This window comes from Syngnathus acus, chromosome 17 (assembly GCF_901709675.1).
Source record: "Syngnathus acus chromosome 17, fSynAcu1.2, whole genome shotgun sequence".
Classification (NCBI taxonomy): Eukaryota; Metazoa; Chordata; class Actinopteri; order Syngnathiformes; family Syngnathidae; genus Syngnathus; species Syngnathus acus.
This window is the reverse complement of record NC_051102.1, coordinates 2957377-2980251: the sequence shown is the minus strand read 5'-3', so window position 1 is coordinate 2980251 and position 22875 is coordinate 2957377. Positions and strand designations below refer to the sequence as shown.

General features: G+C 39.5%; 3 protein-coding genes across 6 annotated transcripts; 2 read left to right on the top strand and 1 right to left on the bottom strand.

Moving 5' to 3' along the window:
* Positions 1-235: 235 nt before the first annotated feature.
* On the top strand, positions 236-7057 carry LOC119137501 (2-lysophosphatidate phosphatase PLPPR4-like). The gene is made up of 11 exons (XM_037276842.1): positions 236-805; positions 2006-2191; positions 2467-2596; positions 2941-3133; positions 3368-3425; positions 3852-4025; positions 4183-4318; positions 4432-4657; positions 4720-5320; positions 5439-5586; positions 5647-7057. The coding sequence occupies exons 1-11, from the start codon at positions 725-727 to the stop codon at positions 6414-6416; spliced, it is 2703 nt and encodes a 900-aa protein (XP_037132737.1). The 5' UTR covers positions 236-724; the 3' UTR covers positions 6417-7057.
* Positions 7058-8862: 1805 nt separating this feature from the next.
* LOC119137502 (xenotropic and polytropic retrovirus receptor 1 homolog) lies at positions 8863-16902 on the top strand. The gene is made up of 16 exons (XM_037276843.1): positions 8863-9248; positions 10129-10180; positions 10319-10420; positions 10539-10762; positions 11334-11483; positions 11675-11758; positions 11942-12023; positions 12267-12356; positions 12489-12586; positions 12653-12832; positions 13001-13166; positions 13281-13475; positions 13930-14096; positions 14197-14336; positions 14480-14701; positions 15087-16902. Exons 1-16 carry the CDS (start codon positions 9180-9182, stop codon positions 15139-15141), a joined length of 2076 nt encoding a protein of 691 aa, XP_037132738.1. The 5' UTR covers positions 8863-9179; the 3' UTR covers positions 15142-16902.
* Positions 16903-20095: 3193 nt separating this feature from the next.
* LOC119137505 (intraflagellar transport protein 20 homolog) lies at positions 20096-22685 on the bottom strand. 4 transcript variants are annotated; one of them, XM_037276850.1, is made up of 6 exons: positions 22511-22685; positions 21560-21697; positions 21382-21467; positions 21151-21254; positions 20612-20686; positions 20096-20241 (listed from the first exon to the last, which is right to left on the bottom strand). In XM_037276850.1, exons 2-6 carry the CDS (start codon positions 21684-21686, stop codon positions 20238-20240), a joined length of 396 nt encoding a protein of 131 aa, XP_037132745.1. In that variant the 5' UTR covers positions 21687-21697; positions 22511-22685; the 3' UTR covers positions 20096-20237. The 4 variants fall into 4 exon arrangements, with proteins under 4 accessions (XP_037132745.1, XP_037132743.1, XP_037132744.1 ...); XM_037276848.1 differs by having other exon boundaries at positions 21560-21721; positions 22511-22673; XM_037276849.1 differs by having other exon boundaries at positions 22471-22672.
* Between the last annotated feature and the right edge of the window lie 190 nt (positions 22686-22875).

Genomic DNA, 22875 nt, shown 5'->3' with positions numbered 1-22875 from the left:
TTATATGTATTTATATATTTGTGTGTTCTATTTTCTTCTGTATTGACCTACCTAGGGACTACAGAAAATTAGCTTTGTAGCTATAATATGGCATATTTGTTTTTATATTCATATAGTTTATATATATTATTTATTTTTATATATTGCTGGTCACCACTCAAAAAGTGCTTTCTCTGTTTTCTTGCTTTGTCTTGTCTGAGATTTATTTTTTTGTTTTGCTTGCCTTGACCATTAAAGTGGGGTAACTTGGAAGAAAGTAAGAATTTTGTGATGAGGGCATCTAGTACTCTTCACGGGAGTAAATTGTGTGTGCGCGTGTGTGGTTGTGTGCGCGCGCGTGTGTCCATGCCCGCGTACTTTTTTCCTGTGCGCCAGCCTGTGTGTGCATGTGCGTGCGCAAGTGGCTCGCGAGCCGCAAGTTGGTCACTATGATCCACCAGCGCAACAGAGCCGGGGGAGTAGAATTCCATATTTGAGCAGTGGATTTAAGGAACCTCGACAATAATATTTGAATTTGGACATACGAACCTTAGCAGAGCACCGAATACACGCATTTTACGTCAATCAAAGCCGAAACGCAGGACAACCATCCGCATCAGGTTATCATCTCGACAGGCGAGAGACATTATTTTGCTGGAAAACGATTGCATTTTGCCTTAAATAACACGCTATTAAGTACGGCGCCTTGTCTCTTGGCAACGGGAGAGAACAGCAGCGGCTCGTAATGACTACCCTGAAACGACTGAAATTTGGAGGGGAGACAAAGGAAAGCGTAACGTTGCTGCCATGTTTTTATTTTGTTGAGGTTAGTCTATCTATCTATCTATCTATCTATCTATCTATCTATCTATCTATCTATCTATCTATCTATCTATCTATCTATCTATCTATCTATCTATCTATCTATCTATCTATCTATCTATCTGTCTGTCTGTTTATCCGTCTGTCTAGCTATTGTGTATATGTAACATGTATATATATATATTTACACACACACACACATATATATATATATACATATACATGTATATATGTGTGTGTGTGTGTGTACGTGTATACTATATATCATTTTTTTATTGCGCAACAAATGTAATACACAAAATGCACAATTGAAAAATCTTTAAACAAGATTCATGCTCAAAAGGAGTTGGCTGAGGCATATTCACCCACCCCCTTTCTAATTTAGCATTTACAATAAATGATTGCAAACATTTCAGTTGAACCAATTATTAACAAGCATTCATGAGACCAAAATAAAGTAGCTGCCATTGTTAAGGATTGTTTGATTGTCCATGATTACCGCTTTATGATACATAGAGTGCATATGGTGTCTGAAAATAATCGACATTCAGCAAATATTTAAACGTTTTTACAATAAAACATCATTGTCATTAAACAGAGACTTAATTCCTACCTGTTCCAGTCAGGATATTTCCTGATACCCTGTCTTAGTATATTTAAGCAGTAAGCGTTTTTTTTAATTTATATACGGAAGTATTATCTTTAACGTCTTGTTTCAGCCTGTTCCATTAATCTATCCCACGACAAGAGATATATTTTTCTTTTAGAGTGTTACAGGCATATCATTCGTCAAAATCTTTGGTCCCTCTAAGATTATATTTGACTTCTTTATTCTTGAACATTATTTGAATGTTGTGAGGTAACAAATTATTATATGCTTTGTACACTGTAAATTAGACAGATAGACAGACAACTAGCTAGCTAGATAGATGGAGTTGTCCATGATGGATGGACAACAGCCTGGAAATCCAGGAAAGTAATCCTCACAGCACCTTGGCCCTTGTCCAGGAGAGAGAGAGAGATGCAGCGTGTAGGCAATAGCATCCTCCACTCCTACCTTCTCCTGATATGCAAACTGTAGAGGGTCAAGGGCATGTCGTACCTGAGGCCTGATGTGGTGGATCAGCAATCGCTCCAAAGTCTTACATTTCAAATACTTAAATGCATTTGTTATTTCTGTTTTGTGTGTTTGTCTTTATTGCAGCTACCTATTCTAGCCTTATCGGTCATCAGTCTCTATTTCCTGGAGGTTACAGATATTTTCCAGCCAGTGCATTCTGGGTACAGCTGTAATGACAAAAGTCTTTCTCTACCCTACATCATACCCCAAAAAGAAGTTTGTCCTCTGCCTTTACTCTACAGCTTGGCATTTGCCATTCCCACTGCTACGGTGAGTAGAATCTGCAGTTACCAGCATTTTGTCACCAAAGAGAATCGCAACATCTTCTCTGCCATGTCCAGCTCTGCCTCCTGTCTTTTTGTTAGCGCCACCGTCTCTAAGCCATACAACATAGCTGACCGCACAATCCTTGAACAGGGTCATTACAGGGTCATAGGACATTAGCAGTCATAAGTAGTCAATATATCCTGGATGCAATATAACAAATGGGCTTGTCCAATGAATGCATATGCATGAGTATTTTACCTGTTCTTCTTTTTGTTTAGATCCTTATAGGAGAGGCTATTCTATTCTGCTATCTATCGAGGAAGTCCTCCACCATGCAGACGGAGGCAAACATCAGTGCCGCAGGGTGTAATTTCAACTCCTACATTCGCAGAATTGTTCGCTTCATTGGTGAGGAAACGCCTACAGCAGTATACTCTATGCCTTTTTTTTACAATTACTACAATGAACGATAGAATACAGACGAATGATAAGTGGGGATGACTATATTTCAAATTTGAAGCGGTTTGGTTCAATTCAGTAGATGTGCAGTGTGAAGGGGAGGATAATCCATCCATCCATCCATCCATCCATCCATCCATCCATCCATCCATCCATCCATCCATCCATCCATCCATCCATCCATCCATCCATCCATCCATCCATCCATCCATCTATCCATCCATCCATCCATCCATCCATCCATCCATCCGATATAATTTTCAATTAAATACAATTCTACTACTTTTTCACAGGTGTCCATATCTTCGGCCTATGTGTGACAGCTGTGATAACTCACATTTTTCAGCTCTCCACTGGACAGCACACACCTTACTGGCTGGATGTGTGCAAACCCAATTTAACTCACATTAATATATCAACTTGTGATGAAGCTTTTATCCTGGATGATATTTGCTCGGGACAAGACATTCTAATCATTGCTGGGAGGTAAATATTGTTTTCTGTCCTAAATGAACAGTATTTATACATGCTTTTGGATGCTAAGTGTGCACCAGGATATGTGTGTCAATTAATGCATTGCTGTTCTGTTTTGACAAATTTGTACACACAATAATTTAGCTGTCAACCTTTTTCAACTCATAGGAGATTGATTACTTAGTTGGTGTAATTATTATCTTTTTGCACGATAAAGCCACATAATTAATTCTGCTTATTTTAAAGGAAGTCTTTCCCCTCCCAACATGCCTCTTTGGCTGGCTTTGCAGCTGTCTATGTCTCCGTAAGTCCACGCATGCACGCACACTCCCACGCACAAACTTGCACACACACACAGACGCTTGCTTGCTGTTGTCCATCGAAGCCGATTATGACGATGATGATGCTTAAAACAAAATAGCTTTTTTATTCGTGCATGCTAGTCAATACCCCGTGGCATAATGGAAATGTTATTAGCATTTAGCTTCAAGTATGTTTGAATGAATATTTGAGTACATTTGAACATGTTTTCGAGTGTGTTCAAATATATTTGTGAGTACGATGAAACATACTTGCGAGAATGCTCAAAAGTATTTGCCAGTCAAAAAAATCTTTCCTCCACATTGACAGCTCTACGCTTCCTTAAAAAATGACTTTTTGTATGATTAAAATAGATATCACAATATGATGCATGATTGGATTGCGTAAAAGGTTTTGAAATGTGTTTCAGATGTATTTGAATGCAGTGCTGACAGATTCCACAAAGCTGCTGAAGCCTCTCTTGGTGTTTTCTTTCATCATGTTGGCCATCCTAGCCGGATTGACAAGGGTCATACAGTTCCGAAACCACCCTGCTGATGTCTACTGTGGATGGATCCTTGGGCTAGCTGTTGCTACCTACCTGGTAATGCAGTTTTGTTTTATTGATTTGAATGTGGAAATATTAGACCGCGGATGGGCAACTAACACAATTTTTCAAAACTTTGCCCACCTCTGTCCGAGCCTAATATTTGTTGTGAGTCTAATGTGTCATCAGATTGACTTTGTTACTTTGTATTCAGGGAATTTTTGCTGCGGGAACTTTCCGGCCCAGTGAAGATAAATTGAAAAAGCAACCGCTTCTCTTCACATTAAGGAAGCATCTCCCTTCTTCTTTCCATAGCGTCTGCCAATCAGATGCCACCAACAACCACCAAGGTATAAAAACATTTAGTTGAAATCACACATATCAAGATATGACACAGATCACCCCAATCCTCAAGACAGCAAGTTAATCTACTGTAATTTTGTCTTTTTACTTTGTGATTTAGCGGGCCACCACATGTTGACAGCCAGCCAACCAGAGCCAGTCAACATCAGGACCCCTTACCACACCTTGTCCCCTAAGCAAAGTGAACAAATTCTCAAACGAAGCTCTTCCTACCGGGAGCCTTCTCAATCCAATGTGAAGCTTGCCAGTGGTAATTTGGAGATGCTCGTTCCGCCTAGTCCAATGACTAATTGTGACAAAACCTTCAACAGCAGCACTCTGCCAAGGTAATCACCAAATCTTGGTTGTATACTGTACATATATAAAGCTGTTGTGTTTATTCCTCCAGGTCTCATGGTGGCTCATCATTGGAGGGATGTCGCATTCCTAGGCGTCAAGCCTCCGTCCATACCTCAATGGATTCCGCTCGATCCAAGCAACTCCTCAGCCAGTGGAAGAATAAAAATGACAAGAGGAAGCTGTCTCTGCAGGTTATGGATGGCATCAAACCAACTTCCTTATCTCCTCAAAAGGATGTGCAGCGACACTACCCCACTGAATCATCTGGCGCAGGTTTGGATACAGAGGTCCAGAGTGGAGCCCACTTTTCTTCAGCGACTGGCCAAGAAGCTGGAGCCCACATCCCAGCCTCATATATAAAAATAGCTGCAAGCTGTGTTTCCATAGCCAATAAAAATCCCCTGACCCAGAATGGAGGAAGTGGCTTTGCTGGTGGATCAAGAATGGTTGTTCAATCACGTCCTGGATCTTCTCAACTAGTTCACATTCCTGAAGAGGAAAATTCTACCAGCAAGGATCAGGAGAGTGAATCGGAAGACAGCACTTTTGATGTGGTTGGATCTGCTAAACAGAAATGGATGAGAGTTGCAGAGAAGCCCACTATCCCCTGCAGACCCCTCAGTGCAGGTGGTCAGCCTCGACTCATGCAGGTGACTGATCTTTATTTTTATTCCTGATTAAATCGATCTAATTGTGTGTTGCTTCTGTCATTCTGGATATTGACTTTCCCACAATAAAGTACCTTTTCATTGTAATCTATCATTCTAGGTAATCTCTTTTTCAAAACAGCAAGGTTTGCGCAACTCTCGATCAGAGGACGGTGGTAGCACTGTCAGCTGCACTGGATCCATTCGGTATAGAACCCTGATGGACCAGGACCCATCACCACCAGCCTCCACTACTGGTGCAATTGAAGGTACAGACCAAAGAGGCAAATTTGATTTAAAGTCTCTGATATTTGTTCTTTCTTTTTAAGGCCAAGGTTTAGAACGAACCGGCAGTATAGTCCGTGTTGAAGCCCATCCAAAGTCAAATGAGCCTGTGATGAAACCTCTGACCAATGATGGAAGTGGCTCTTGGCGTTGGAATCCATCAGAAATGTGTCAATCACTACAACAGCCAGCTTTTAACATCAGTGATTTGCACAGAAATACAGAAAACTATGATTCCATGCAGGATGCTGGGTCATTGGATGGGCGACAGAGTGTAACAGGGACCAGATTGGAAAGCAAAGTTGTTCAAGAAGGTGTACACACCAATCACCCACACATAGTATATCAGTCACATTCTGCTTTTCAGGATACCAACATAAGCAATCTTCACACTCCCAGTGCCGTATTTGCTCCTCCTTTCCATCATCACCCTCAATCTATCACCACCATCAGAGTCACCCCTGTGGACGGGACCGTTGCAAGTAGTGAGTGCAGCTCAGACAGCCAATCAGCTGCATCTTCCAGCCGGGAGTCCACCTTGAGGAGAAAAAGTGGCACGCATATTCACTTTAGCCAAGATTCAAGCCTTATGACGGATCACATCATCTGTGATAAAAGCAACCTCTTCCAAAACGAATGCGGCAATCTTTTTCAAGGAAATTTGGAAGGTTTTCAAGATAACCCCATTCATACTAACAGGCATCTGGAAGGAATGTTTGGCCATCCAGGCCCACGCCCGCCACCTACTTTACCCCGTCCCCTTATGATTCACTCCCCACCTCCAAATCTAGGGTTGGCCTTTAAGGAAGCTTAATGTGAAGTACATCGGTGTATATTTTGGCCATTTGACAACCTGACTGGGCTGTACCCTTCAGCCATTTTACCTATCATTTATCTATTTATAAATTAGCGTTTTAAAAATCCTTTTACTTCCCTTGTGATATGAGCATTTTACTTTCAACATCATGTCTCGGTCGACTGGACATATGGAAAAAGCAAACACAAAATTTGGACTGCTTAAACTGCTGAACATTTAAAATTTCACTGCTATTACTATTTCTGTATTATTATATTCTCACCAACTGATTTGATTCACCTCTACGACTCTTCCTCGTGGGTCACTGATGAATCAGAAGAAACAGAAGACAATAATCTCATCCTCCAAACTATTGCTTCATTATTGTACAAATTGTGTAGACCGATGTAGAATAAGTGGGTAAAAGATTCGAATAAAGTAGTAGTAATTTTTTTAACAAACATTCTAAATACAACATACTACATATGTATATCCTGTTTTATCAAGTCATATTCTTTTATATTGTAACAATCTCAAGAGACTGTGGAACTGTAAAATAGAATTCCATCAACTGTCAATTGAATTTACTCCCTAACAACCAGTTTTTATTTTATGAATTTACATTCTGCTGTGTTTGCAATTTTCAACTCAAAAAAACAGAAACAAACACAGCTATACGATAATAGTTATGGATTCGGAATTATTTTTAACAAAGCCCTGCACACACACGCACGCACACACACATACGCACACACACATACGCACGCGCACACACACACGTATGTACAGAGAGACATACTGTATCCAGAATGTAGGAATACCCTGTAAAAATGCAGTCCAGAGGAAGTTTGTAATAATAAAGCTATATAATGTGAAATACAAGACATGTAGAATAGTAAAATGTTTTGAAGAATACTATTAAACTATATAATAAAGTGTATATTTATATAGCTTCAACAAAATGATTGATATACTTTGTAGAATTTTTAATAAACCAAAATACACTGCACACTGCAAACTAATAATTTATCACGCTGTCAATAAAATTGTATAATAAAATTGTATACAAGGTACTGTGCTGGCTGCTGCTCACGTCTTTGACAGGGCGCCGCAGTTATACGATGCCATCGATTCACAAAAACAAGCAGTCTCCTTCCCAAATGCTTTTTCCCAAACCGTGAGTGATACCATAAATATAACAATAAGCTCGTTCAACTCTTTTACTCGCCTTTTGATGTCGGATGCTACTTTTAGCAGTGTGTGGTAAAATTACTCCTGAGTCTTTTTTTGGAGTCATTACTTTTATGTCTAGATCTACAAAATAAGTGCCATCATTGGAGGAACATTTTGCACTTCTTTGACGTGGCCTCAACACTGCAAAAACATATTTCTTAAAACTTTTAAAATACTTTACAAATATTAATATCTTGTAGTTGCTGCCGGTTATGTTGCTGTTATCTCATACTAATGAAATTTTTTGCCCATTAATTTTTGACTTGTGACTCTAAATGGCGTGGGTGAAATACTGTAATTTTCTGTTGCTTATAAGTGTATCAGCAAACATATTAAGCCTGTAGGGTGTATTATAAAAAAAACATATTCCCACTTTAAATCATTTGTTTTTTAATTTTTTAATTATCAAAAATGTGATGTGGCTATGCGGTCATGTATTTTCTGATTGCGCTTTTGACGGCAACCTTTCTGTGAAACTTCATACGTTTAGATATAGAACTGTAGAATTTGATTACGAACAACAGCTTAATTTTGTGGTGCAGTTGTGAACTAGAAATGTAAAACTTTCTATGTATACAAGACAATTTGTGTAGATGACAAAGAGCTTTGAAATGTATTTATTTTTTATGTTTTTGTACTCAAGCTGTAAGACAATGAGCAAGTGTTAAAAAGCATACATACGTGAGACATTGTGTATGGCATGGCTAAAATGATGCTTAATTTTGAAACAATACAACTGAGTTTGACTTCAAATCATTCAGCTTTATGATCATTTTAAGTGTTGCCTGAATAACCTTTGTGCATACATATCTATAGATACACTTGCAATAGCTTTTACTATGATTACCATATCATCAAATATTAAATATCATAGTGTATATAAATTTTGCAAGATGTGCATACAGTATTTGTTGTTGGATAGATAAATGGGTATTTTACAATTCATGTTTACATTGCCTTATTTACAGGAAAAGACCTATTTTGTATTTTGTCTGTGAAAATATAATTTAAAAAATCTATAGCTTTTGCAAATTACGACGAACCCCGCTTCGAATGAAGTTGGGCCATGTAAAACATCAATAAAAAAAAATGAATAAAATTGTTTACAAAATCCTTTCCAACCGAAATTCAATTGAGAGGGTAAGGGGACTTTTGAACCACACTCCAGTCCAGATGGTGGCGGTAATGCTCCAAAAAAGCTGGTAGCCAACCACCATTAAAAAAATTAAATAAAAAAAGAAGAAGAAAACGAAGAAGCGGTTGCCACGAAAGAGGCCGTTGCAGATAATGCGACCATTAAACTCTGTCTTGTGCGACATTTTGGCGCTAGATTGAATATTAACATCATTTGTTAAAACTACGCACCACTGTCACTCTTTACGAACAATGGCAAAATTTGGACTCGATAGCTATGCTACAATGAAATCATAATTGGGGATTAGTGTCAAGAATAGACGAGGTTCGTTAGCCATGATTCGTTTATCCTAGTGGGTTTTTATTCAGTCAGTCGATTATCTTCCAGCGACCTGTCGGGGATCAACATACAAAATGAAATTCACAGAGCATCTTTCAGCTCACATCACCCCAGAATGGAGGAAACAATACATTCAGTATGAGGTATGTCTCAAATATATGCTAACTTCAAGTTCGTGGTGTACCGTATACATTTGTGTTGTAAATAATCATGTAAATGTTGTGATGCAAATTTTCTGTCGTTTTATTGTTGTACAGAAACAATACAGTACATCTGAATTGTTATTTTCTATTTATTTTTATTGTCAGCACACACCAGTGTAATTACTCTTTGTTGTGGATTCAGTTCGTCAAAACATGCTGACTCTGCATGTTGTTGTCCATGTTATTTGGCTGTGTTGTGTGATACTAACTGCTGCAATCTACAGCAGTAACCAAACTGTTTACCTTTTCACACGCTACACCACTGTGGTGAAGCGATGGATTTCTGGTCGTAATACCTTTGATCAGCCCCATTGTTTTTTGAACATTTATCTGTTATTTTAATGGGTCTAACAATTTTGGACAATCATCTTAAATGTTCCCCTCAAAATTGTTATTTGCGAGTAAATATGAAATTGATCTGGTTAACCTGCTACGAGAATAATAATAAAAAATCATTTATATCCTGTAGCCAGTGGGTGGCGCTCCCATTATGATAAAAAATAAGTTGGTCAATGTCTTCAGGTCCATACAGTGATCCCTCGCCATTTCGCGCTTCACCTTTCGCGAATGCGCTACTTCGTGGGTTTATAAGTGACGGGAGAACGACGTTTAAATGCACGCTGATAGCTCGGGGCATGCCTCTGAGTGTGTGTCAGCCGACCAGCAGGGCGAGAGCAAGACAGGGCGGTCCTGGAACACATCTCTCGTGAAAAATGAGGGATCACTGTACTCATAAAATGTGTGAAAGATCATGTGAGTAATGTTACAGCGAACCGCATAACCCATACTGTATTATCATGTTTTGTTTCTGTATCTTCAGGCTTTCAAAGAGATGTTATATGCTGCTCAGGATCAGGCCCCGTCCATTGAAGGTATTTTCTTTCTGTAATATGTCTCCCTGTGTCTGTCTCACTCCCTCTTTTTGTCTCTCTGTGTTGTATAATCACAACAAGTATGCAGTGGCTCACCGCAAATGACCTTTGACAAATATTGAATTTCTCTTTCTGTAGTTACGGATGAGGACACCGTTAAAAGGTATTATGCCAAGTTTGAGGAGAAGTTCTTCCAGTCATGTGAAAAAGAGCTGGCCAAGATTAACACGTTTTATTCAGGTAAGAAAATTAAATGTAGAGAGAGTGAGAGAGAGCGTGCGAGAGAGAGAGAGAGTTGTATGTTATTGTTCGTTCCATAAAATGTTATCCCTCTCTTTTATTTTCCTCTGTCTTCTAGAAAAGCTGGCTGAGGCTCAGCGGAGATTCGCCACCCTACAAAATGAATTACAATCATCATTGGATGCCCAGAGAGAGACTGCAACCAATGGGCGGGATCTGCGAAGGAGGAAAACCGTGTTTACCCTATCACAGCAAGAGAGATGCAAACACAGAAATATAAAAGACCTTCAGCTGGCCTTCTCAGAGTTCTACCTCAGTTTGATCCTGTTGCAGAACTACCAGGTGTACAAACACAAATGGCTCACTAAAATATTTGGTTTATTTTATTTTTTTTTTATATTCTAATTTTCAATGGTTTGTTGGAAAATTATTGCAGGAAGTCGAGCACCCCTCGTACCAACCATTACCAATTACCTATGTCCAACTTGAAATCAAACACTATTCAAATCAAAACTTAATTATAGGGGAAGTTACATTTGAACATAGGACCCCTTGTTCCATTGAATTGGTCAGTTTTTGGGCGGTATCTCTTTCAATTGCGTTGCATGAGGACAGAATAGGCTTCAAGAGCTATTGCTTAAATGTGAGCTCCCTCCCGTTATCATAGACCTTTCCTTTGATGATACTCCAAAGGTTCTCAATAGCGTTGAGGTCAGGGGAAGATGGATGGATGGATAAATAGGAACATAAAAAAGTCAGCTGATTTCATATTTGTATAGGCAGGCATTGTGGAGTTTTATTTGTTTTCAAACAACACTGTTATTTTCCCTCATGGCCTATTTAAATGTTTCTGTGATGACATGACCTGAAAGTCCATTAACCATGAGTTCTCTCCCTCTATGCCTGTCTGCAGAACCTGAATTTCACAGGCTTCAGAAAGATCCTGAAGAAGCATGATAAGATTTTGGATACATCTCGGGGGGCTAATTGGAGAGTGTCCCACGTTGAGGTGGCTCCATTCTACACTTGCAAGAAAATCACGCAGCTCATATCTGAGACTGAGGTAAACAGATTTCATATAATTGCAAGGAATTTGAAACGAAAAAAAAAGAATGATTGCGAAGATATTCCAGTGGACTCGTGGCAATTGTCACCAGATCACGTGTCCGTTTGTGATTTGACATCACAGAGATACTTAAAATGTCTGATTAAGCCTGTGGCGCACTTTATAGTACCTTGTTGCTGTCTTTTCAGGCATTGGTCACAATAGAGTTGGAAGGTGGTGACAGGCAGAGGGCCATGAAGAGATTGAGGGTACCTCCCTTGGGAGCTGCGCAGGTGAGACACACACAGACAGAGACACACACACTCACACACTATGTGACACACAAAGCTTCAATAAAAAAAAATATTTACAAAAACAAGTGGGCTCAGACATACATGAAGACTAATGTCGAGAATTCATTCTTTTTTTTTTTATCGGTTTTGTGTGTTCTTCATGTTATTTCTGTCTTCTTACAGCCAGCTCCCGCTTGGACCACATTTAGAGTTGGACTTTATTGTGGAGTTTTCCTCGTCCTAATGGTTACTGTCATTATCACAGGTATTACACACCCAATTTGAAACTACTACGTAGTTGTTATAGTTCAGTGTCTAAAGAAGATACTCGGGCTCTCGCAAAGCAATCTTTTTACAATCAATTATCCTATCGATTGTAGTCAGATTAACATGGCCAGCATTTCGACATTCATTTTTGGGGAAAATCTTGACACATTGCATGTTCAATGAAGCTGTAGAAACTGGTTTGACTTTTCGTTTTTGTCTCTAACTTTAAATCTTTTTTCAGGAGCTGTCATGTTTCCCATCGCTGACGTTTGGCCAATGATTAGAATCTACAGAGGCGGCTTCCTTTTAATAGAATTCCTCTTCCTCTTAGGTAAACACACGAATGCGACATGTCACACAATCAAATCAGCATCCTTGGGCTTGTCACTCAGGCGACAGCCATCAATAAATATACCCTTGAGTCTTCTCACAGGTATTTTTGTTTTTCTTAATTTCGTTCTAGGTATTAACACCTATGGATGGAGGCAAGCAGGAGTCAACCATGTGCTTATATTTGAACTCAATCCTAGAAATAACCTATCGCATCAACATCTGTTTGAGGTTTGAACAAGCACACGTGTATGACAAATTCCCCAATAACCTTGGCTGACTTGGTCTTGTCTTCAGATTGCAGGTTTTTTGGGGGTGCTGTGGTGTGTCAGCCTGCTGTCATGTCTATTTAGTGACAGCATTCCATTGCCAATGCAAGCCCATCCTTTGGCTCTTTATGGCTTTTTTATTGTCTTCCTTATCAACCCAATCAAGACCTGCTACTACAAGTCACGCTTCTGGCTTCTCAAACTTCTGGTAAACATCACTTACCGCATATAATCTGAATGTAAAGGAACACACACATATCCAGGTTTAACTCAAATGTGATTGAGATTTAGTTTTGGTCATTTGTTTGAAATGATTAACTATCACACGCATATCAAGTGTTACTTGGAAAAAAAACATCCATATTTTCTTCCACAGTTTCGAGTAATGACCGCACCATTCCATCGTGTTGGCTTTGCTGACTTCTGGTTGGCTGACCAGCTGAACTCTTTGGGAGTTGTTTTGTTAGATATGGAGTACATGGTCTGTTTTTACAGTTTTGAACTTGACTGGAAAAAACACGATGGACTCATCAGCAGTGAAGGTGAGACTGCTCTCTCAATTGCAATGAAATAATGAACATTTACATGAATCAAATCATATTGTTTGTAAGCAATCAAATGTTATTGTAACAGGATTCAAATGTCATCATGTTCAGGTAACGATGTGTGTAATACCTACTCCTATGGCGTCCGTGCAGTGGTTCACTGTCTTCCTGCTTGGTTCAGATTCATCCAGTGTCTTCGTCGTTACCGGGACACGAAAAGGGCCTTCCCTCACCTGGTTAATGCTGGGAAATACTCCACTTCCTTCTTTGTTGTAACTTTTGCTGCTCTCTACAGCACACATAAAGGTACACTTAAGAAACACTTTCACACAGATTTATGCGGACAATCAACAGTAGGACATTCCTTTTTTCTCGATTCTATTATGGTAAGGTAAATTACATTCAACCAAACATAGTCAAAAAAAGAATGTATCACTTGTCTTTTTACCTTTTTCAATGAGATACTTTTTCCCATAACAAACAAAAGGCTCATGTTAAGTGATGTGTATTTGTGTAATGAGGGATGGTGGGCCCACAGCATATCAATTCCCTATATCACAGTGTGCATAATTATTAGACATCTTATTTTCCTCAGGCAAAATGGGGCAAAACATTTTTAACTGACTGTAAAAAGTCTTTAAGTGGAATGCAGCACTCTTGAAATTCCTCAGATACCGGGGCGAGGTTCTATGCATTTAACAAAAACATGCATGTGTGCTGTCCGCCAATCTAACTGACTATTTTTGTTATGTTTCCTCAGCTCAATCATATGATGATGCCAAGATTTTCTTCTACTTATATGTAACGTGTTTGGTGGTCAGCTCATGTTACACACTAATTTGGGATCTGAAGATGGACTGGGGCCTGTTTGACCGCAATGCTGGAGAAAATACCTTTTTGAGGGAGGAGATAGTCTACCCACATAAGGTACGTATATTCTTCCTTCTCTCTTTGGACATTGAGTACCTGACTGCAATTTGTTGATGCACTTTGCTCATGTATTTTTGTTCTGTGTGTCTTTCTGTAGGCCTATTACTACAGTGCCATAGTAGAGGATGTACTCTTGAGATTTTCGTGGATTTTAACCATTTCCCTCAGCACAATCGCCAGTGTTCATGGCATCTCTGATATAGTGGCAACTGTACTGGCCCCGATGGAGGTCTTTAGGTATGTAGCAAGCATCCATGTTGTGGTAGGTTTCCTAAACCATTTTTAGTGTGCCTTCATACCTGTAGTTTTATTTATTTATTTGCATTTAGCAATTGGCCAGGATCACCAAATGGAATTAATACTGGATTTCTCTATTCCAGACGTTTTGTGTGGAATTTCTTCAGACTGGAGAATGAACATCTGAATAACTGTGGTGAGTTCAGAGCTGTCAGAGACATTAGCGTGGCTCCACTCAATGCTGATGACCAGACGCTGCTGGAGCAGATGATGGATCAGGAGGATGGAGTCAGGAACCGACAAGGCAAAAAGAGTTGGAAACGGAGCTATAGTATGAGTCTACGTAGACCAAGACTTTCTTCACAGTAGGTCTTCCAACACCCACACGACAGCAGAATACATTATCAACTTGCAAAGTTGTCTTGAGGCATATTTACTCAGTATGTCATTTCGTCCCAAACAGTGACGCAGACAGGGTTGCCTGGTTGGCATGAATGGGGAAAAAAAAAAAGCCCTTCTCTTTTTTCTTGCTTGCTTGCTTTTCATCCTAAATAGGCAAATTGTGTTAACGTGCAGATTTCAAACTATAAACATGATGACTGATGTATGATGTCTAAGTGAAGTGCATCCTAAATGTGTCATTTGTTAATTATATGTCAGGCAATGCAAATATATTTACTCAGAGGTCTGTAGCTTAACTGTACAATTTATAGCCTACCAATTTCAGTTTTTTTTTTTCTCCCCCTCCAGATCCAAGACCCGTGATACCAAGGTTTTGATAGAAGATACAGATGATGACTCCTGACATCAGGCCACGCCCCTTGCCTGGGTCCAGAATTTATTCAAAGGAGGAAATACATCCTCCTAACCAAGGAATTACCCAGCAAGTTGGGCGTTGAACTCACTTGAGTTCAAGACTCTCATGCTTGTAAAAATCTCTCATTGTATGAGCATTGTACAGGTTCGGCACTATTTCAAAACAGAGTCAACAGAACTGAGAGTGCAAGAAAGACTATCACTGTATACTTTAATGTGTAATTTACCTTCACTTATAACCTTCAAGATTCTTACCTCACCTTACTAGTATGTGGAACCCTACTATCCATGTCATGGACAAACCCCAGATGTCTTAAACTCCTTAACATTCCTCTCCTCGAATCCTCTAGTTTGGCATGAACAATCCTGGTTTTTGGAACCTAAGAAGACTATACTATCATGAGGTGTCTGTTCTCCACTTAGATGCTCCGCCACCATTTAGCTTGAGACTGACTTCAACGCTACTCCTCCTAAGACACCCGAAAAGCACCTTGTAGATTTATCATCTTTCTTTGGTTCAACCTGGTTTTTAGACGCACCATATTTGAGGACGATTTTACTCATTTTTTGGTCACTGTCACATTTATTATGGATGAACTTAAATGGAATATTATATAAACACACACGTTACAAATAATAATATGTACTGTATTTTTTGGAACGTAAGGTGCACTGGATTATAAAATGCGGTTTCGATGAACAGGTCTATTTTGGGAGATTTCCATGCATAGGGCATACTGGTTTGTTTATAAAGCCCACTACTGCACATTATGGGAAACAAACCTGCATAGCATAAGTCAAACTTTGTTCAACTTCAATCCAACATCCATCCATATGATTAAAAGGTATACTGGTGATTTTTAGAGAATATTAAAGCATTTTAAGTGTGCCTTGTAGTCAGAAAAATACAGTACCCGTGGTTATGTGTAGAAAATGGACAAACTAAATTAAGGTGTATAGAAGTTTTGGGGAGAAATGTTATGAATATAGTTCCAAGACTGTGAGCTTCTTAGTTTTCTAAACATCCAGTGACATGAAATATATAGATAAACCTATTGTATGTGTATTAGTTGAATGTATGTTACATGCTTATTCTGTCACAAGGGCACATTTATTTAGAAATGTGTGCTCTGAATTCAAAATTTGGTTGAATTACATCACAACTGTTGGAAATATTGTTGGGGGCCTCCCCAGAAAATTGTTTCTTTTGGTGGGTATGGGGTTGTGTAAGAAAACTATCAAGAAGTATTAGCTACCACTTACATTCCAAACCATGAAAGGGGTCAAATTTTGAGCAGGAAAGTGCTCCATCGCATACATCCATCTCAAAGTTTCTCAAGGCGAAGATGATCAATGTGCTCTGTGACTGGCCAGTTCAGTCACCAGACATTAATATCATTGAGTATGTCTGCGATAGAATGAAAGAGGAAGCATGGAAGACAACAAAACATTTTTGATGAACACTGGGAGGCATGGAAGACTGTTTTCTTTGCTATTCGTGATTGCGTCATCAATAGATTCTATGGATCATTGCCAAACCAAAAGTCTTCCAAGTTATGGAAGTCATACAAGATATTAAATTTCATAGCATCACACCTTAATTCACTGATGTTTAGTTGGTGACAAAACTTGTGTCTTGACAAAACATGACCTCTCTGTGTTCATTCAAAAAATAAACTGTCTTGACAAAACATGACCTCTCTGTGTTCATTAAAAAAATAATAAAAACGTTTGTCTTGACAAAACATGACCTCTGTGTGTTCATTAAATTATATATATGTATATATATATATATATATATATATATATATATATATAAAACTCCATATATATAAACTCCAGTCCTCGGGGGCCGCATTCCAACATGTTTTCCAAGATTCCCTCGTTAAGTGCACCTGTGTCAAACGTTAGGCTCCTGCAGCATGTAAAAATGAACTGATCTTTTCACTCAGCTGTGTTTAACGAGGGTAACTTGGAAAACATATTGGAACGCGGCCCCTCGAGGACTGGAGGTCGACACCCCTGGTTTAAGTGAAAAGTGCCACACCCGCCCTCACCCCCACTTTCTGATTGGCTGGTTAATCTGTGACGTCACTTAGACACTCCATTAGGTACACCGTCATTTTCAAGTGTACCTAATAACAGGCCACTTTATTAGGGAAATATCATGGTCAAAGGTCACAGGTGTCAAGCTCTAGTCCTTGGGGCCGCATTCCAACATGTTTTCCAAGATTCCCTCGTTAAGTGCACCTGCGTGAAAAGTTTTAGCTCCTGAAGACTTGAAAATGAACAAAATCTTTTCACGCAGGTGTGCTTAACGAGGGTAACTTGGAAAACATATTGGAACGCGGCCCCTCGAGGACTGGAGGTCGACACCCCTGGTTTAAGTGAAAAGTGCCACACCCGCCCTCACCCCCACTTTCTGATTGGCTGGTTGATCTGTGACGTCACTTAGACACTCCATTAGGTACACCGTCATTTTCATGTGTACCTAATAACAGGCCACTTTATTAGGGAAATATCATGGTCAAAGGTCACAGGTGTCAAGCTCTAGTCCTTGGGGCCGCATTCCAACATGTTTTCCAAGATTCCCTCGTTAAGTGCACCTGCGTGAAAAGTTTTAGCTCCTGAAGACTTGAAAATGAACAAAATCTTTTCACGCAGGTGTGCTTAACGAGGGTAACTTGGAAAACATATTGGAACGCGGCCCCTCGAGGACTGGAGGTCGACACCCCTGGTTTAAGTGAAAAGTGCCACACCCGCCCTCACCCCCACTTTCTGATTGGCTGGTTGATCTGTGACGTCACTTAGACACTCCATTAGGTACACCGTCATTTTCATGTGTACCTAATAACAGGCCACTTTATTAGGGAAATATCATGGTCAAAGGTCACAGGTGTCAAGCTCGAGTCCTTGGGGCCGCATTCCAACATGTTTTCCAAGATTCCCTCGTTAAGTGCACCTGCGTGAAAAGTTTTAGCTCCTGAAGACTTGAAAATGAACAAAATCTTTTCACGCAGGTGTGCTTAACGAGGGTAACTTGGAAAACATATTGGAACGCGGCCCCTCGAGGACTGGAGGTCAACACTCCTGGTTTAAGTGAAAAGTGCCACACCTGCCCTCACCCCCACTTTCTGATTGGCTGGTTGATCTGTGACATCACTCGGACACTCCATTAGGTACACCGCCATTTTCAGGTGTACCTAATAACAGGCCACTTTATTAGGGAAATATCATGGTCAAAGGTCACAGGTGTCAAGCTCTAGTCCTTGGGGCCGCATTCCAACATGTTTTCCAAGATTCCCTCGTTAAGTGCACCTGCGTGAAAAGTTTTAGCTCCTGAAGACTTGAAAATGAACAAAATCTTTTCACGCAGGTGTGCTTAACGAGGGTAACTTGGAAAACATATTGGAACGCGGCCCCTCGAGGACTGGAGGTCAACACTCCTGGTTTAAGTGAAAAGTGCCACACCTGCCCTCACCCCCACTTTCTGATTGGCTGATTGATCTGTGACATCACTCGGACACTCCATTAGGTACACCGCCATTTTCAGGTGTACCTATTAACAGGCCAGTTCATTAGGGAAAAATCATGGCCAAAGCTTAACTGAAAGTGAAAAGTGCCACACCCGCCCTCACCCCCACGTTCTGATTGGCTGTTTGATCTGTGACGTCACACAGACACTCCTTTAGGTACGCCGCCATTTTCAGGTGTACCTAATAACAGGCCACTTTATTAGGGAAAAATCATGGCCAAAGCTGAACTGAAAGTGAAAAGTGCCACACCCGCCCTCACCCCCACCTCCTGATTGGCTGGTCGATCTGTGACGTCACACGGGCGCTCCATTAGGTACACCAGCATTTTGTACCTAGTGTACCTAATAACTTTAGGCAATTTTTGTACTTGTCAAGAATGTGTATTTGACTACTTGCTCTTTATTTTGGGGGACACCAACACATTACACATCGTAAAACACATATACATATTGTCATGTAAAGCAGTTAACCAAATGTCAGATTTTTGTTTTCATGCCCAAAAAAATAAAAACAAGGAATAAAACACCAGACAAGTTTTAACAGGTTTTAATGTTTATTAAAATAATAATAATAAAAGTAAATTTCAAACCAGCAATCTAACACCAGACAAGTTTTAACAGGTATTAATGTTTATTAAAATAATAATAATAAAAGTAAATTTCAAACCAGCAATCTAATGTGAAATTTCAGTAGATATATTGGATAACAATATTTAGGCGTATATATGCATACACGTTATTTAAAAACGACTTAATGTCTTATAAAATAAAGATTACCCAAAGAGAAGCATAATCTCCCCGTTTTTGCATAACGGCGCATCCCTTCATGCAATAAAGTTAGCCGTTAGCTTGGAGAAATGGTGCATAAAAGAAGTGGTGTTTCAGTGAGTGGTTCTTTCTTTCCTTGGCAAATCGTAAATCTACATTCTGGTTTACATAATTCACGCCAGGAGGGAGACGCAACACGTTCACTGACTGATCGTTGATGCACGGGAAGGAAGGCAGTTCACCCATTGACTCGTTCGCGAACGAGAAAGTCAGGATTCGTTCCCTCACTGATCCGTTCTCGCGATGAACTGGAAATGCAAATCACTCACTGACTCGTTCACTCACAGATCCGTTCAGTTGGTGAACGGGAAATGCAATTCACGACTCGTTCGTGAACGGGAAGTTACGTCATATTCTTCTTCGTTTTGTTATACGGCGAGATGGCACCAGCTTCAATGGCCATTACCGACACCTACTGGTTGAAGTCATATGAACTGAAAAAAGAACGAATCACTTTAGGAAGTTATTCGTTCACTCTCGTTCACTGAAAAGATTCGTTCTTTTGAACGAATCGTTCACTCACGAGCCAACACTAACAGACAGACAGACAAACAACAGGGAAAAAAGCCAAATGTGCTGACATCCATAGGTTCTTAAGTTCTGTATTTTACTAAAGCATACTTCAAAAGAAATTGGTAGGACCTTAATGCCACCACTCTTCCACTTTAATGGCATTTCCAATGTTTTGAATCACTCAATGCAGTTCTGGTTGGCTTCTTTAGTCAACTGTAAAGAGGAAAAAAATGAACTTAAAACTCCAATGACAATACATGCACTTGCGCTTCCATTTAATTTGAAAGTGTGGAGCCACATATACCAGTCAATGTTTAGCTGTGATTCCGTTGTCTTCATATCCATTGTTTTTCAACACTGCTGGTTAGTAATTAACACTAATCCCACATAAACCCACATAGTCATTTCTTCAAGAACCATTGCAACAACCGAGTACTTCACGGGGGATCAGTTCAATACAAATATAAAACCCGAAAAAATCATAGTCTGTGATACACTTTACTGACAAAGGTCTTTTAAAAAAAGTCATTCAAATCAAGTAATACTTGTGCATTATAATTGCACAACACAAGCACATACTTACTGCAAAATAAACTGGTTGATAAATTCATTCTGCTCAGATTCCATTTTAGACAAGGCATCACATTCAACACGATATCTGAAACAAGGATACATACAGGATTGACCATCTCGTACATATAAAAACATGTTAAATATTAACAATTTGACATGTTGTTCTAGCTTTGATGCTAAATGCACAAACCACATCATCATCATGGCTACCTGCTGCAAGGTCCCTATTGTTTTATTTTGTTTTCTCCGTAAAGGATCGCATTTTTTACACCCTAAACATGCAGGTAAACTAATCATATTTTGCACACTCATCAGCCCTGGTGTAAATTTGTATATTTTATTGTCATAAACAATCACAACAAAATGGCTCTGTAGTGCCACCTAGAGTGGAAAAAAATAATAATAATCCCGATCAGTTTGACCGAGGCCTACGAAAAAGCACGTTGACAAATCCTACTGAAAATTTGTCAGACCGCCTCAGGACGTTGATCATGCGCTACGTCGAATGTTGTGACTTTTCAGCAAAAGGCCACAAAATCTCTATTTTACCTTTCAAGCTGCGTCTTCTTCTCCACAATGAGACCTTGAAGCTGCTGTTGCAGCGCCTCTCGTTGCTTTGCCACTAATTTCAGCAAGTTTCTTGCTCCAATGGCCTACAATTAGAGAATCCATGATTTAATGTAATATAATGGAAATATTCATCTGAAAAATGGCAATACATTTTTTTTTTTTTACTGAAATCATTCAGCTAAAGTGGTGGCATTTGCAGAGTTGCCTTACCTTGAATTTTTCCATCTCCGCCTCTTTTGCCAATTGATCTACGAGCTCTATTAGAGATCCAACTTTTCCCTGAAACTGTCCTATTTCTGTGAGGGATGGAATAGTAATCAGGTGTGTTGTCAGTGGATGAGATAAATTCATTAACCTTTATGCATAAAGAAAAATAGACAAGTCTTACTTTCAACAAATTCTTTGCACTCTTCCTTAAGGTCTGATGTTTTTTGGCTGACATCTGGTTCTAGTGCTCGTAGTTTGTGGAATTCATCAAAAAATATGCCTTCCTCTTCTATTAAGTCTTGAGCCATTGCCGAAGGGCCTACAAACAACATAGGGAGGTAAACTGAGATGTGAAAGAAGCGGTGCAAGTTATTAAAGTTTCAACAGTTAAAAACAATAGTGCGCAGTTAAAAAAAAAACTATGATATATCTTACAGGGAATAAGGTCACAAAGCCAAGGAAAACTGATGGCTGGTCCCAGCCCCATATAAAATGCAGTGGGTTATATTACACCTACTGGCAATTGTGTTTACACGTTCTGAGTTCCTAAATGAATATTTTAAAAAGTAATAAGCCCGTCGCCATGGAAACAAAGGTCTGTTGCATTCGTGTCACGTGACATGCCGTCGAGTCGCTCCGGAAATTACGTCATGTGGCCTGAAACCGGCCGAAAAAACAGCCTTCCGAGGACGCAGCCTGTGAATTTGGACACAGGAGATAAGTGAATGTGGTTGGCAATTACAGTAACTGCTCTCGCTCACTTGTACTGCCGACAGCGTGCACATTAAAATAAAATCGGCGGATACTTCGTTGCATTTTACCTTGATTAAAACTACACGGGCTGCAAGTGCTGTAATCTTTAAGTTGATCCATTTTAAGTCGGTGTGTCGAAATTAAATATGTGGACCAAAAAACAACAGCTAGTGCTCATTTGAGAACCACATCGAAAGTGTTATGTACATTAACGCAATATTATTGTGGAAAATGCAGTTATAGTTATAAACTGCAAAATTCATCGATCGAGCTGTGGGTTCGTGCAAGCATACCATAGTTTGAAGCTTCCTCTAACCTTAAGTGTAAATAATATCTTACCGTGCATACGTGTGTGGTGTAATAAGTGTCTATTGCCTACCTATTAGGATATTGTGTAAGGCTTAACAGTAGACCGATAACCTTTCCGTTTAAACAAATGTTTTCCGTTGTTGTTCCGCTAATGCTGAAAAAGTCCACGACGCACAAACGTTCCTTGTAGGTACCAGATTTACTCGAGTAGTCATATCGGCTCGAGAGGGCTGCGACAGTTGATGACGTCACGCTACGGCAAACTCAATTGGACAAACTACACTTAAAAGAACATTTACATTATTGTCAGGATGTATTCGTATTTTCTGTATACGCGTAACAGAAGATACCTGGATAAAATATTGACTGAAAATTTGATAACTGTAATGCAATATTGTGCCACAATAAATAAGAAAAAGTGTTCGTTTTTTTAAT

What these genes read in the sequence shown, in the direction of transcription:
- LOC119137501 (XM_037276842.1), top strand. Translation starts at nt 725, where the DNA reads ATGACTACCCTGAAACGACTGAAATTTGGAGGGGAGACAAAGGAAAGC. An exon ending in CATGTTTTTATTTTGTTGAG is followed by an intron (nt 806 to 2,005) that starts GTTAGTCTATCT and finishes TCTTTATTGCAG; the next exon opens with CTACCTATTCTAGCCTTATC. An exon ending in TAGCTGTTGCTACCTACCTG is followed by an intron (nt 4,026 to 4,182) that starts GTAATGCAGTTT and finishes CTTTGTATTCAG; the next exon opens with GGAATTTTTGCTGCGGGAAC.
- LOC119137502 (XM_037276843.1), top strand. Translation starts at nt 9,180, where the DNA reads ATGAAATTCACAGAGCATCTTTCAGCTCACATCACCCCAGAATGGAGG. An exon ending in CTCCCTTGGGAGCTGCGCAG is followed by an intron (nt 11,759 to 11,941) that starts GTGAGACACACA and finishes GTCTTCTTACAG; the next exon opens with CCAGCTCCCGCTTGGACCAC. An exon ending in AGAATTCCTCTTCCTCTTAG is followed by an intron (nt 12,357 to 12,488) that starts GTAAACACACGA and finishes ATTTCGTTCTAG; the next exon opens with GTATTAACACCTATGGATGG.
- LOC119137505 (XM_037276847.1), bottom strand. Translation starts at nt 21,865, where the DNA reads ATGGGGCTGGGACCAGCCATCAGTTTTCCTTGGCTTTGTGACCTTATT. An exon ending in GCTTTGTGACCTTATTCCCT is followed by an intron (nt 21,698 to 21,813) that starts GTAAGATATATC and finishes TGTTGTTTGTAG; the next exon opens with GCCCTTCGGCAATGGCTCAA. An exon ending in CGGAGATGGAAAAATTCAAG is followed by an intron (nt 21,255 to 21,381) that starts GTAAGGCAACTC and finishes CTCTAATTGTAG; the next exon opens with GCCATTGGAGCAAGAAACTT.